Here is a 14,032-nt window from a genome sequence, read left to right as displayed (position 1 = left end):
CTCAAGTCAACCTTCTACAGAGAAAGTTACAGATTGGAATTTCTTCACGAAACGCTTGCACCAAATCATCCCGGCTAATCTACCGACTTTGAAATCTTCTGAAATAGACACCGCTATACAAATATTTTCTGACACTATCATAGAAACATTCGATGAATCGTCCTCTACACTGACTATTGAGACATCAGATAACATCTACGGTAGTACTGAACTAAAACATCTTCTTAAAGCCAAAAATCAAGCTCGAAAACGGTGGCAGCTTTATGCGGATCCTCAAGCAAAAAGAGCTTTTTATCGGTATCAACGTGCTATCCGAAGAAAATATGAGACTTACAAAATCAATAAGTTTGCCGACACAGTGGAAAACATTAAGCCTACAGGAAAAACCTTCTGGACTTTTACAAAACGAATGCTGGGAAAAACTACCACAAAAAAATCGACACCTATTAAAGACTCAAGTGGTACATTTAATTATGATCCTATTGATAGGCTTGAAGCTCTTGCAAACTCCTTCCAAAATCGATTCTCCTCCCATCATCATTCCTCACTACAAGACTTTTCAACAACAATATCACAACATGTACAGTCCATATTACATCGCCCTGAACCTGGAAATACACCTCACGTACGACCACAAGAAATCAAGACCATAATTCGAAACTTAGCACCGAAGAAGACACCTGGCCCGGATAAAATCACACCAGCCATATTGAAGAAATTACCAAAAAGAGCCATAACACATTTAACAAAGATATTCAACTCATGTCTACATCATAATTATTTTCCAACAGCATGGAAAACAGCACATATTATACCAATAGTTAAGCCGGGAAAAGATCCAACATTACCCCAAAGTTATAGACCAATCAGCCTAACCAACTTCCTTGGAAAAATTTTTGAACGTATCATTCTGGCACGACTAAAGCCATATTTAACTGCACCAAATGCCATCCACCATGAACAGTTTGGATTTAAACCTCAACATAGTCCCAGAGAAGCACTTCACAGAATAACAAGATGCATCCAAACAGGATTTCAACTTGGACAGCATACAGTAGCTACATTTATTGACATCCAGCAAGCTTTCGATACTGTCTGGCACACCGGTTTGTTATATAAACTTCACAATCTTAACATTCCTGTAAATTATATTCAACTTATCGCCAGTTATCTTACAGATAGAACCTTTCGTGTTCAAGACGGACGCTATCTCTCTAACGCTCACACAATAACTGCAGGATTTCCTCAAGGATCGGTTTTAAGTCCAACACTGTACTGTGCATATGTCTGTGATATACCAATTCAATCCAAATGTAAACTTATGCTATACGCTGATGATACTGTTATTTATACTAAGCACATAAACATTCAGTTTGCTTGTCTACAAATGCAGGGAGCCTTAAATATCATAACCCAATGGTCCACAAAATGGCATCTCAAGATAAATGGCTCCAAGTCGCAAGCAGTTGTTTTTACACGAAGATTTCCGCGGCACTTTCAGCCCTTCACCATCCAAAATGAAAATATACCTTTCAAAACTACCGTCAAGTATCTTGGAGTTCTTCTTGATAAGAGACTTATTTTTAAACATCACGTCACACATATTCGTGAGAAGGCCTTCCAAAGATATATGCTTCTCTACTCATTTTTCAAGAGTTATACGTCTTTAAATATCAAAACAATGCTGTACAAAGTATTAATTCGATCCTACATGACATACTGCTGTGAAATATGGGCTCAAGCACATACATGACATCTTAAACGACTAGACGGACTTCAACGAGCCATCTGCAGAACCATCACTGGAGCGGACTATCTCATCCGAAATAGCCAACTGTATGATGATCTTGGGATACTATACTTTTCAGATTATATCAAAACTCTTCGTACAAAATTTCTAGCATCCCTCCACAACCATCCAAATCCACTAATAAGTAAAAATATACCGGTTTCTCATACATGACCGTATCAATTTGCTCACTCTACCATTGGTAGATAACGTTGCCTTGAAATATTTTAGGTTATAACTTATCATATGATCTCCTACAATTCTTTCAAAAGGAAAGGGTCAAATTCGACCTGGTACTTATGGGAAAAAAAAAAAAAAAACTGAGAGTTCTCTATTTATCCGTTCGAGATATTGTATGGGAGAGTCGAGGAGCGAAGATGGCGGACTGAAACTTACTAATAAGTGAACATAAAGTGATACGTGTGTGTATAAGAAGTGTATGTTAAACAGTGATGTTTATGGACGTTGTAAAAATAGTGTTGAATGTATTGTAAAGTAATGGTAATATAATAAATTGAACTATCTACGTAGTTCTTGCAGACTTTCCATTGTGCTGTACAATAAATATCCAAAGAATACAATCCCAATTATCTAACCTTTTGCTTTATTTTTTGTCTCTGTCTGGTTATATTTTAATCGGGTAATGTAAAACACATCGTCTCTTTTATCTTCCTGTTGGCTCCGGTAAGAATTTTCAGTAGAATATGCTGTGAGGAGTAAAACTGTAAATGTTTTATTTTAAATTAGGCTAGTTTTGAATATCTATGAGGGTGGGAGCGAATACTTTCTGGACAGTTTAACATTTTCGTCACCAGGTGCGCTGCTAAATGCATGGAGTAATTACTCTTTTCGATACTTGGTGCGCTGCTATTTGTAATAACGCCTCTCCCAAAAATAGATGGCAGCAAGATCAATTTCTATAACAGCGCCTCTAGTATGTGTTACGGGAAACTCATTAAGTTTCGCATCCTATTATATATTTATCCATGAAACTGCTCTCTATCACGGCATACTAAATACTACTGCCGACTACTCAGAGCGGAAATACAAACAGCAATACTTAACCTCAAAAGTAAGATAAGCTGAAATGTTACATTAACAGAATAAAAAACTAAAGGTTTTTACAGACATTTATTTATTGCTTTAAGTTACAGTTACTGAAAACACAATTTTCAAAGTTAAATTTTGTTGGCATTTCTTGATTTTCTGTGATTGACACTGAATTATTGTACGAGGCGTTTTATCAGATAAGGCCACTGACTGCTGGATTGCATCTTATGGCTGCTTAATAAAACTACAGTACTGTAATAATGTTTAGCAAATAGTGCTGTCACTTCAGACCAATATATTGTAGTTTTGTTAATTCGGCCACAGAAGACGGTGATATTATGTTAGTCATACAGAGAATGAAATTCATGACCGTAAAAAATGCTGCTTGAAAGTAACATCACAGTCTAGTAAATACAGTCGCGAAGCTCAATACGTAGTAAATATGCAAACATTAGGTAGTTGCTCACCACTAGGATCGCTAATATCGCCTCATTACAGGCAATGCAAAATAGTACCGTCACAGTCTATTGTTTCTAGCACCCTCAAAACTCAAGCTTCGTGACTATATATAGTAGAATGTGATAACATCATATAAGCAAATACCTTACTATAATAATACCGGATAGCTGTATACTAGCAGCATTGACGTGAGTGTGAAATATCGCGGACTTAACATCTAGCGGAGCGGTGTGCAGTTACGTCCACAAATACTTAATATTAACATAGCGGAAATCGGACTATTGTTTAAAATGTGAGGTACTACAATAATGTGGAATAATATACGAGACACTTAAGATATGTTGAATAGTATCGTATTTAATGTAACATTATTTTATATCAAAACTGCATATTATGATAAATATTGCATGCTTCATATTATTTTCCGTAATTAATTGTTGCGTATTTTTTCTTTGCTTTAGTGAGACAAAATTAATTCTGGCATTAGGAATGAATTTACAATAATGCTTTATATACCCACTGCTGACGACTGCAAAGATAAAAATGGTAGTATTCTGATGCTTGTAATTATTAGTAAAGGCATGTGGACAACAATACAACTTAATTTGCTAAAACCTTAAAATTTCCAATATATTTTAACTTCTATTCATTTATTAGGCCTAAATAAAAAAGCTAATTTTTATTTTTCTATCGACACAGAGACAAAGGTATTAGACCTAATAAAGAATTTTGTTGACTCACGTTTTATGAACTCTCGGAAATCGAAAGTACGATTTCGAGCAATTTGTAATGCTGTAATTGTAGCAATTATAAACAGCACATATACACCCTGACATTTTAACACAGCACTAATTAATAAAACTGTTAACTAGCCCAGCAACAATATACACTGCAGTTGATTACAGCTTGTTTCGCGAGTATTACCACACCGGCCGCCTAGGTAGCAGCACCAGCGTCGTTCGCGCGCAGAACTACTAGCTGTCCGATATTATTATACAGGGACATCACTTTACTTTTACCAACATTTTTAACATTAACCTGGTTATACTCGGAAGCACTGTTAACCCCTTCCACTACAAGAGTTTGGTGTTACTAGTGCAATACGTAAACAAATCATTTTACTAGCTATAGGAGGAGAGAAAAGTAGTGTATCCATTTATGTTGCGGGGAAATACGATATTACGATTTTCAGTTTGTTTATTACTTTCACGGTATTTTAACAAAATACAGTAGAGTAGTAACAGTTTTTTTTTTTCACAAACTCAACTCTTCAGGCGGTTGTATTCATCATATAATGGCTACTTTATTCAGCATATTACCGTACTTTCGGTAATTTAATCTTCACTTCTGCTCAGTCCACACAGATAAAGTTATTCAGTCATGCTACACACCGTACCTGTGCGAAACAAGCAGGGCCAGGTGCTTATGGAGATCGCGAAAATCACGACATAATAGATATACAATAGAGAGTTACTAATCTTTACGAATTAAGTGATTCTGATTAATAATATACCGATGAAACAATCGTGATAAATCGCGAAATAGAGTTCTAATAGCGAAATATGAACACAATAGCGAATTATTACTATTGGGTCGTTTTATAGCGAATTTCATATTCTGAATTCTTTTTTGGACTTTCTTTTTTCCTTTGAATTTGTTATACATTCAAGTAGGCTACAATACATGGTATTTTCATTTATTTTATTGGGTTATTTTACGACGCTGTATCAACATCTAGGTTATTTAGCGTCTGAATGAAATGAAGGTGATAATGCCGGTGAAATGAGTCCGGGGTCCAGCACCGAAAGTTACCCAGCATTTGCTCGTATTGGGTTGAGGGAAAACCGCGGAAAAAACCTCAACCAGATAACTTGTCCCAACCGGGATTCGAACCCGGGCCACCTGGTTTCGCAGCCAGACGCGCTAACCGTTACTCCACAGGTGTGGACTTACATGGTATTCCAGGTGTTCTGATTACATTAGTGAACTCAAAAGACGGAGAATTCAAATTTTCACTAATAATTTGAAAGTGATACCAACTATAACCCTAATATACCTCAGGGTGAAATAGGGTTTATTAAATTGGATAAAAAAAAGTGTTAATTTAAGGGCTGCAAGTTTTTTTTTTTTTTTGTTTTTAATTAATGTGTGTTAAATACAGTCTCAATCCAACAAATATTGTCTATTGGCCATACCGCACCTTTACCAGAATCCAACGAACCTTTAATGTTAATTATTTGGAAAGTAACATTCATACTGAGTTAATACTCCAATTCCAAAATAATTGTATTTTCCAAAATTTCCATTAATACCCGCCAAGAGTACAAATCAATCTCCAACAATCTCCTCCGACACCAATATTAAAAAACACAAATGATGTAATTAATCTCCATAAATACCTGCCCTGGATATAAATTTCAATAATATAGGCTCTTTCTTCTATAGAAAACGCAACCATATTTCTGAAACACACTATACTCTGTACTGTTTACTTCACTGCTAGCAGACTCCGAATGCAACAGCGGCCGTAAGTTTGTGTGGCTGAGGGGTGCAAGAACATTACTGCAAGGGATGGGAGTCAAGTACATTCAGAAACTCAGGTACAATAAAAATGGAAGTAAAAATAAAGTGATGTCCCGGTAGTAAGGTATTTGATATAAGTAGCAAAATTTGATTTGTTATATTGAATTATTTCAACGTTACAATTGCTTGTTTGTTAAAATGTGTATATGATAACGTTATGCAATTTGTGTTCTTTTGTTTTGTATGTTTTTGGAAAATTTAATTTCAATTAATGCTTCGCCATAATGTTGTAACTAAAACCTTGTACATCCCTCGTGTTTATCGTACGGCTCGTCCTCCCCCACATGTTACCTGCACTTTACGTTTTCACTGTGCCTAAATGAGACGCTTTATTGTACTGATGTGTCTTCAGGTTCGTATGCAAAATGAAGGACGTCGCTGAAGGAATCTCTGTTCATTCAAAGTTTAATGGCTGCGGGTTTTGTATTGTTCACTGCATTGTAATAGTTGCTTAGACACAGCACGCCAATTTTCTGTTTAAAAAGTAAACCTTTCATATGGAGTTCAGTTGTGATCTAGCAAAGGTACTGTGAAGATGTAAAGGGTGCGTCAGAAAGAACAGATGGATTTCAAACTATCGATACGCAACGAGGAGAGAGATATAGTGAGGGGGACCACGACTGTTGGGTCAGCCATAGAATGCAGTTTCAGTTGAGAATATGGTGTTGGTCTGGTGTACAACGTGCTTTCATCGTAGAGACATTTTTGAAAAATGAAGAGTCTGTGATCGCCACTCAGGACTCATTTCGACATCGGATGTCACGCTAGGATTCCAACTCGGAATACAATTTTGCGGTGGGTGGCTTCATTTCGTATCACAGGTTCAACATTAAAGAAGAAATCACCTGGACGAAATTCTATTGCACTGAGATTGTCCGAGGCTACGGTAAGATCTCGCGCCCTGCGACTTCTTTCTTTGGGACCATTTGAAGGCGTAAGTTTGTAAACATCGATCACATACACTGGACGAACTGAAGACAGCGATTCGTGAAGAAATCGTGGCAATTGCACCAGCTATGACTGTGAAAGTGATGGCGAACATCAGAAAACGCCTCGATGCCTACATTGAAAGCCAAGGACATCATATGGATAATGTTGTTTTACATAAATAAACTGCATGTATTGGTGAATATGTTGATAACAATAAATTTTTGATTTGATGAATCTTTACAATTTTCTTGCCATGTGAAATCCATCCGTTCTTTCTGACGCACCCTGTATTAAAATATCGCCAATAAATTTTTCTGTCTCCTGAAACATGAATTGTACTAGGTTTGTTGGTTACATCCTTATTCCGGAGAAGTCTTCAATACTGTTCTTCATTTATCCTGATTTTTAAATGTAAACAAATACTAACAAACAACTCCTAGTTTAAACTTACAAAATACAATGTTCAATTATATATTTTATGCTCGACCATGCCGAAATGCAGTAATTATACACCTGGTAGCAGCCCTTTAATGGACCTCATTAAAGTACACCTATTCATTAAAGTTCAGGTATTCCACCAATCAGAAAACGCCATTGTAGCAATATGAAAGCGCAAGTATTGATTATTCTCGGATATGCAATCGAAAGACAACTAGCGAAACGTCACGGAGGCTGGAAATCCAATACTGTCGCAGAAAGTTATGTTCTGTTACTATAATAATTAGCGTTAGTTGTAAATAATATTCAAATAAATTCAATTTGTCATCTCGTTTTTCAGTGTCTAAATCAATTTCAAGGTTATATCAAGATTAATGTTCATTTTACTCTCTAGATTATATCAAGGTTAACGACATTTGTTCCTCGGAAAAAATCAATACTTTCGCGTCTGCGCACATCTCACAATTTACGAGATATTGCACAAGGTCAGTTCCGCTCCTCAGTCAGATAAGAATAACATGAATACTTATGAATAATTTCAAGTTATAAATATGGTCGAGCATAAAAAGTCGTATGAAACTTATAGATAAACACAATATAATATTTGTTACTCAGTCAAATGACAAATCAATGTAAAATAATGACTTATATTAGGGCCTATATGGTCATTAAGTTTTATATACATGAGCTACAAATTGCAAACGTTTTCGCCCATTCAGGCATCTTCAGGCACAATTATACAATATCTCAATATCAAACTATGTAGCTATTATATTGGTGGTAGATAAACTGTTTAAGATTAATGATGTACAAAACATCTCCATAATTAAAATGTAATATTACAAGTCATAAATTAAAATAATGTTAAAAACCACGTAGTGTTGTAATTAAACTTCATAATATTCTGTGGAACTCTTGTTCAGTAGAGTCCAATGAGTGATGAATTATGTCTGAAATATATAAATAAATACGAAATAGAAATAGGAAATTATCAAACGTAAAAGTGTAATCGGAATTGGATTGGATAAGTAAAAGTACTCACGTCGTTTGAACGTGGCAACTGTATAGATCACTATAAAACAATATGTTAAAAACCACGTAGTGTTGTAATTAAACTTCATAATATTCATTGAAACTCTTGTTCAGTAGAGTCCAATGAGTGATGAATTATGTCTGAAATATATAAATAAATATGAAATAGAAATAGGAAATTATCAAACGTAAAAGTGTAATCGGAATTGGATTGGATAAGTAAAAGTACTCACGTCGTTTGAACGTGGCAACTGTATAGATCACTATAAAACAATATGTTAAAAACCACGTAGTGTTGTAATTAAACTTCATAATATTCATTGAAACTCTTGTTCAGTAGAGTCCAATGAGTGATGAATTATGTCTGAAATATATAAATAAATATGAAATAGAAATAGGAAATTATCAAACGTAAAAGTGTAATCGGATTGGATAATTAAAAGTACTCACGTCGTTTGAACGTGGCAACTGTATAGATCACTATAAAACTACCACCAATATAATAGCTACATAGTTTGATATTGAGATATTGTATAATTGTGCCTGAAGATGCCTGAATGGGCGAAAACGTTTGCAATTTGTAGCTCATGTATATAAAACTTAATGACCATATAATATGTCATTATTTTACATTGATTTGTCATTTGACTGAGTAACAAATATTATATTGTGTTTATCTATATTAATCGACAATCTGAATATTTCCAACATGCTTTCTAACGTATGAAACTTGCCTATAATGGTAATTAAGACGCTCGTATGAAAATTATTAAACTCGCTTGCGCTCGTTTCATAACATACTCGCCTCTTAATTACTACCACTATAGGCTCGTTGCATAATGTACTATTATGATGCTGTTAAAGCCATCGAGAGTTGACGCTAATGAATGTGAAATATTTCCTTGCAGAGAACGCACATATACATGTCAATTTTGAAGCGAAACCCGAAATAAAGAAAGGAAACGAACACTGGAACGTTTTTAGATTTGACTTGACCATCTCGAACATCACCAAGCTGGAAACAGAGTTCGAGAATCTCTTCAATGGAAACCAGGAGCTTGGTGAGTATTACGTGCCGCTACCAACATCAAGTTGGTTACTGTGTCATTTTTACTACTTGTAGGGCAGGTTGACTCAAAATGACATACCCTAACTTTAAGCAGTGATATTTTCAGTCCATAGAATTGATGGGAAAAGGGCATCGTCATCTATGTAATTGTCTGTTACATAGTCAAAGAATGCTCTTACTTTTTCGCAATTAGGCATCTGCGAAATGAAACGATCGATGAGGGAATCGGAATATTTAATTCCAGCAGCTCCTTTTTGGAGCGGAGGAAATCGATATATTTACAACTAGCCGTACCCGTGCGCTCCGCTGCACCCGTTAGAAATACATATAAAGTAATTACATAATTAAAATAGGCCATTTGATCCAGGGAACATTCGTGTTTGATAGAAGGATAAATCGTTTAATATGTTACTTAATTTAAATTGCATTTAAAATATTAAAATGCGATCATTTTGATCCAGAGACCACTCATTTGGTGCAATGACAATTCCTTTAACATGTTTCTTAATTGTTATTACCAATTATTATTGGAAAAGCGAAAATTAACAGAAAAATATTGGCTACAGATTTATTATTATATTATATTATATTATATTATATTATATTATATTATATTATATTATATTATATTATATTATATTATATTATATTATATTATATTATATTACGTAAAAAGTGTGTTGATAACGGATGTACTCGAATTAGAAAGTTTTCTATTTGTTGTGGGAGCTCTTGAATCTCAGGAGGAACAGCTTTTACAACAGCGCAACATAATCTGCTTGGCTCATTACCCAATTTTTTTGCATTGCATTTATTGCATATATATTTTATGTATTTCAACACGATTCAATTGAGCATAGTTAAAATTTGAATTATACAATAATGGATTACTAAGCTAACGTACTATTACTGCATACGAAATCAATACACTCTCGTTGTTCGTTAATTCTCTGAGATAAAAATGAATATTTTCATAAACATTATTTTAAGAAATACAGGAAATGAATATACAGAAATTCAAATTCACGCCCATGGACCATTATTATGAAATTAGTTTACAATGTTATACTTATCGCATGAGCTAATATATGAAGAAATAGTAAAATAAAAACTGTTAAGAACTTAGTGAAAAAAAAAAAGAATAACCTATCAAGTTTTCTGTGCATAAAAAGCTATTTTAATCTTACCTGTCCTCAATTCACTCACAAGTTACTGTAATAACATTATAGCATTATGTCCATCTAGAGAAACTACACTTTCCATTGATGAAATAATAATTATTTATACAAATCGGTTAATTTAGTTTCATACAAACACAGAAACATTGTCTGTAGCCTATGTTTCATAGCTTTCGATTGTTGTGTCCAAGGCCCCTTGTAGACGAAGTCATTTGTTTTTTATATATCAATACACCGCCTTAGATGGCAGTTATTTTAATTTTAAAACTCATTTATCTCATTAAATATCAGTCCTATCAAAATTTTTCAGAGAATAAAACTTATCGGAAATGATTTTTAAAGAAAGTTTTGTTATGTAACATTTTTCACAAAAATCAATAATAAGCGATATATTTCGATTTATTTAATTCAGACCCCCTTATAACCCCCCTTTAAAATAATGTATCTTGAATGCCATATAGCCTAAAATCTAAGTTACAACGAACTTAATTTATATTCCAATTTTCATCGAAATCGGTTCAGCCATTATCGCGTGAAAAGGTAACAAACATACAGACAGACAGACATACAAAAAAAATGTCAAAAAAGCGATTTTCGGTTTCAGGGTGGTTAATTATATATGTTAGGACCAATTATTTTTGGAAAATCGAAAATTACCAGAAAAATTTCGGCTACAGATTCATTATTAGTATATAGATTACTGCTTCGGAGGGAATCGGGAAGAAAAAATAACCGTGGGAGGGAGTCGGTAGCCACCCGTGGCACTTCTTTGACAAGGGCGCCCACATGGGATAGCCAATGGCAGCAATTGCTACCGCTACCACTGAGATTTTTATTTTTAGGCATTTTCTTTATTTTTCTCTACGTGCACGATACACGTTTTCTCAAACCCTCGGTAAACAATTCAACAAAAAAACGAGTGCTTAAGCTATGAATGCGTGCGCAAGGTAATTTAGATTTCAGAACTGGCTATTTTTTCATGTTCAGTTTTCTCTCTCCTCGTCCATCCATTTCCTATAATTTTCTAACCATCTTGCTACCACTGAGATTAAATCCTATGGACGCCCTTGTTCTCTGAGGACACTTTCACGAAGATGGAAGAAAGGATATTGGCAAAAATTAAATTTTCCGAACTCATGTGTGCCATGGATGGAAAGCATTGTGTGCTTCAGGTAAACAAACCTTAATAGAGTGAACCAGTGGCGGCTCGTGATAAACTGTTATGTGTGTTCACAATTTTGTGGTTCCAAAATCGAAGAGAATTTGAAATCGTACGTTTAGTCTAATATGAAATGTCATGATTCCAATGTTTCACTATCGAAAAAAACCGTATATAAATTCAAAACAACATATAACAATAATAATAATAATAATAATAATAATAATAATAATAATAATAATAATAATAATAATAATGAAACTCAGTCTTTTTATTTCCAATTTTTCTTGGTAAGCCAGTTTACCCAGTTCTTTACTGTTCAAAATTACTTGAATAGAGTTCATTGTTTACGTTTGTTAAAAATGAATACATACCACATTCTCGTTATTTACAAACGCGTGTGTTCAGTAATATATTTTGATTCACAACACACTGATACACTATAGCCTATACCAGTACTGTAATCCCACTCGCATAGATTACTATAAATACATGCCAGTAAATATTATTCTTAAATATTATACACTGCCATACAGATACTTAAATTCATACCACCACCACAGTCAGCCAGAACGTGTTTGAAAGCCAAACTATGCTATTATGCCGACACTGAAGTATAGTAATTCACAAACTACACTATCGTAGCAGCACTGTACACACATCCAAGTAAGTAAACGTTCCTACAGTCAGATGCTGACGTCTACAGGCTATTAAATTTCCTCCTCGAGATATATAGGCATCGATGGACCTGACATCTGTAGGATAGATACTCATCATGTTCACTTAACGCTTTGTGCTCTTGACGAGTCATAAGCGGCCAGCTAAAGACAATTTTCTCCCGCGCATGCGTGAAATTCCTGTAACCATCTCGAAAAGAGCACGGCTTGTACGTGAACGGATGTTGCCAAGTTTACATAAGAAGTTTATGCAAGATGCGGGAAGTCTAAAATACTCGATTCTGATATTATACATCCCCACTACGTCAATACGGTATTAAATAATAAAATTAGTCGTGCATTAATGGAAACAAGGTGTTCACGTTCTCTTGTGCTCATATTGACGCACCGCCACTGGAGTGAACCGTAAATAATGTCATTAATTTCAGCTCATGCACTCACAGAAACAATTTCACTTCTCTCGGCACTGACTTTCCTTCCCGCTAATCTGGTTAAATCACTTGAATTTTTTCTCGTGTCAATGAACTTCATTGTCATTGATGATATAGCCACGGCACAGGACAGATCTTGCCTCCTCTACTTGAGTCTATTTATTGCCCCCATTGGACGAGTCTGAAGTTTCTACTAACTTACATGTTTACGTAACTCTGTGTGTTACAGCGAAACCCACGATAGCCGCTCTGAACGACGATTGGAGTCTTCTGTGGGACGAAGTGAGACCAGCAATGGAAATCGCGTTCGGCACAGTTCTCAAGAACGTAGCGAACGTCATTTTTAGTTCCGTTGCTGAGAAAGATATGCTGCCATTGTAATAATCGGCGCAATATTTTTGTAGTAACTTGAAACAACATTAAACAATCACCATCGTTACTACCAATATAGGCTAATTTTCTGCCAAGATTTGCAACCTTTAATTTCCTCAATCCTTGTTAGGTTAATGGACTTGCATTATAAATTCAAAACTCTTAGCTATATACCTAGCAAAATTCAAAACTCCGTAGCTATGTACCTAGCAAAATTAAAAACTCCGTAGCTATGTACCTAGCAAAATTCAAAACTCCGTAGCTATGTACCCAGCAAAATTCAAAACTCCGTAGCTATGTACCTGGCAAAATTCAAAACTCCGTAGCTATGTACCTAGAAAAATTCAAAACTCCGTAGCTATGTACCTAGCAAAATTCAAAACTCCGTAGCTATGTACCTGGCAAAATTCAAAACTCCGTAGCTATGTACCTGGCAAAATTCAAAACTCCGTAGCTAAGTACCCAGCAAAATTCAAAACTCCGTAGCTATGTACCTAGCAAAATTCAAAACTCCGTAGCTATGTACCTAGCAAAATTCAAAACTCCGTAGCTATGTACCCAGCAAAATTAAAAACTCCGTAGCTATGTACCTAGCAAAATTCAAAATTCCGTAGCTATGTACCTAGCAAAATTCAAAACTCCGTAGCTATGTACCTAGCAAAATTCAAAACTCCGTAGCTATGTACCCAGCAAAATTCAAAACTCCGTAGCTATGTACCTGGCAAAATTCAAAACTCCGTACCTATGTACCCAGCAAAATTCAAAACTCCTTAGCTATGTACCTAGCAAAATTCAAATCTCCCTAGCTATGTACCTAGCAAAATTCAAAACTCCGTAGCTATGTACCTAGCAAAATTCAAAACTC

At 35.0% G+C, this 14,032-nt stretch overlaps 1 protein-coding gene across 1 annotated transcript in view; it reads left to right on the top strand.

Moving 5' to 3' along the window:
• The window catches only part of LOC138714637 (protein takeout-like), a 36,042-nt gene extending 22,801 nt beyond the window's left edge, over positions 1-13,241 (top strand). The window contains exons 5-6 of the mRNA XM_069846686.1: positions 9,190-9,342; positions 13,025-13,241. Of these exons, the coding sequence (XP_069702787.1) occupies positions 9,190-9,342; positions 13,025-13,176 (305 nt within the window). The 3' untranslated portion in view covers positions 13,177-13,241. The remainder of the gene's footprint in view (positions 1-9,189; positions 9,343-13,024) is intronic.
• The last annotated feature ends 791 nt before the right edge of the window (positions 13,242-14,032 follow it).

The sequence above is a fragment of the Periplaneta americana genome, chromosome 15 (assembly GCF_040183065.1).
Source record: "Periplaneta americana isolate PAMFEO1 chromosome 15, P.americana_PAMFEO1_priV1, whole genome shotgun sequence".
Taxonomy (NCBI): Eukaryota; Metazoa; Arthropoda; class Insecta; order Blattodea; family Blattidae; genus Periplaneta; species Periplaneta americana.
This window is presented reverse-complemented; position numbering and strand designations above follow the sequence as displayed.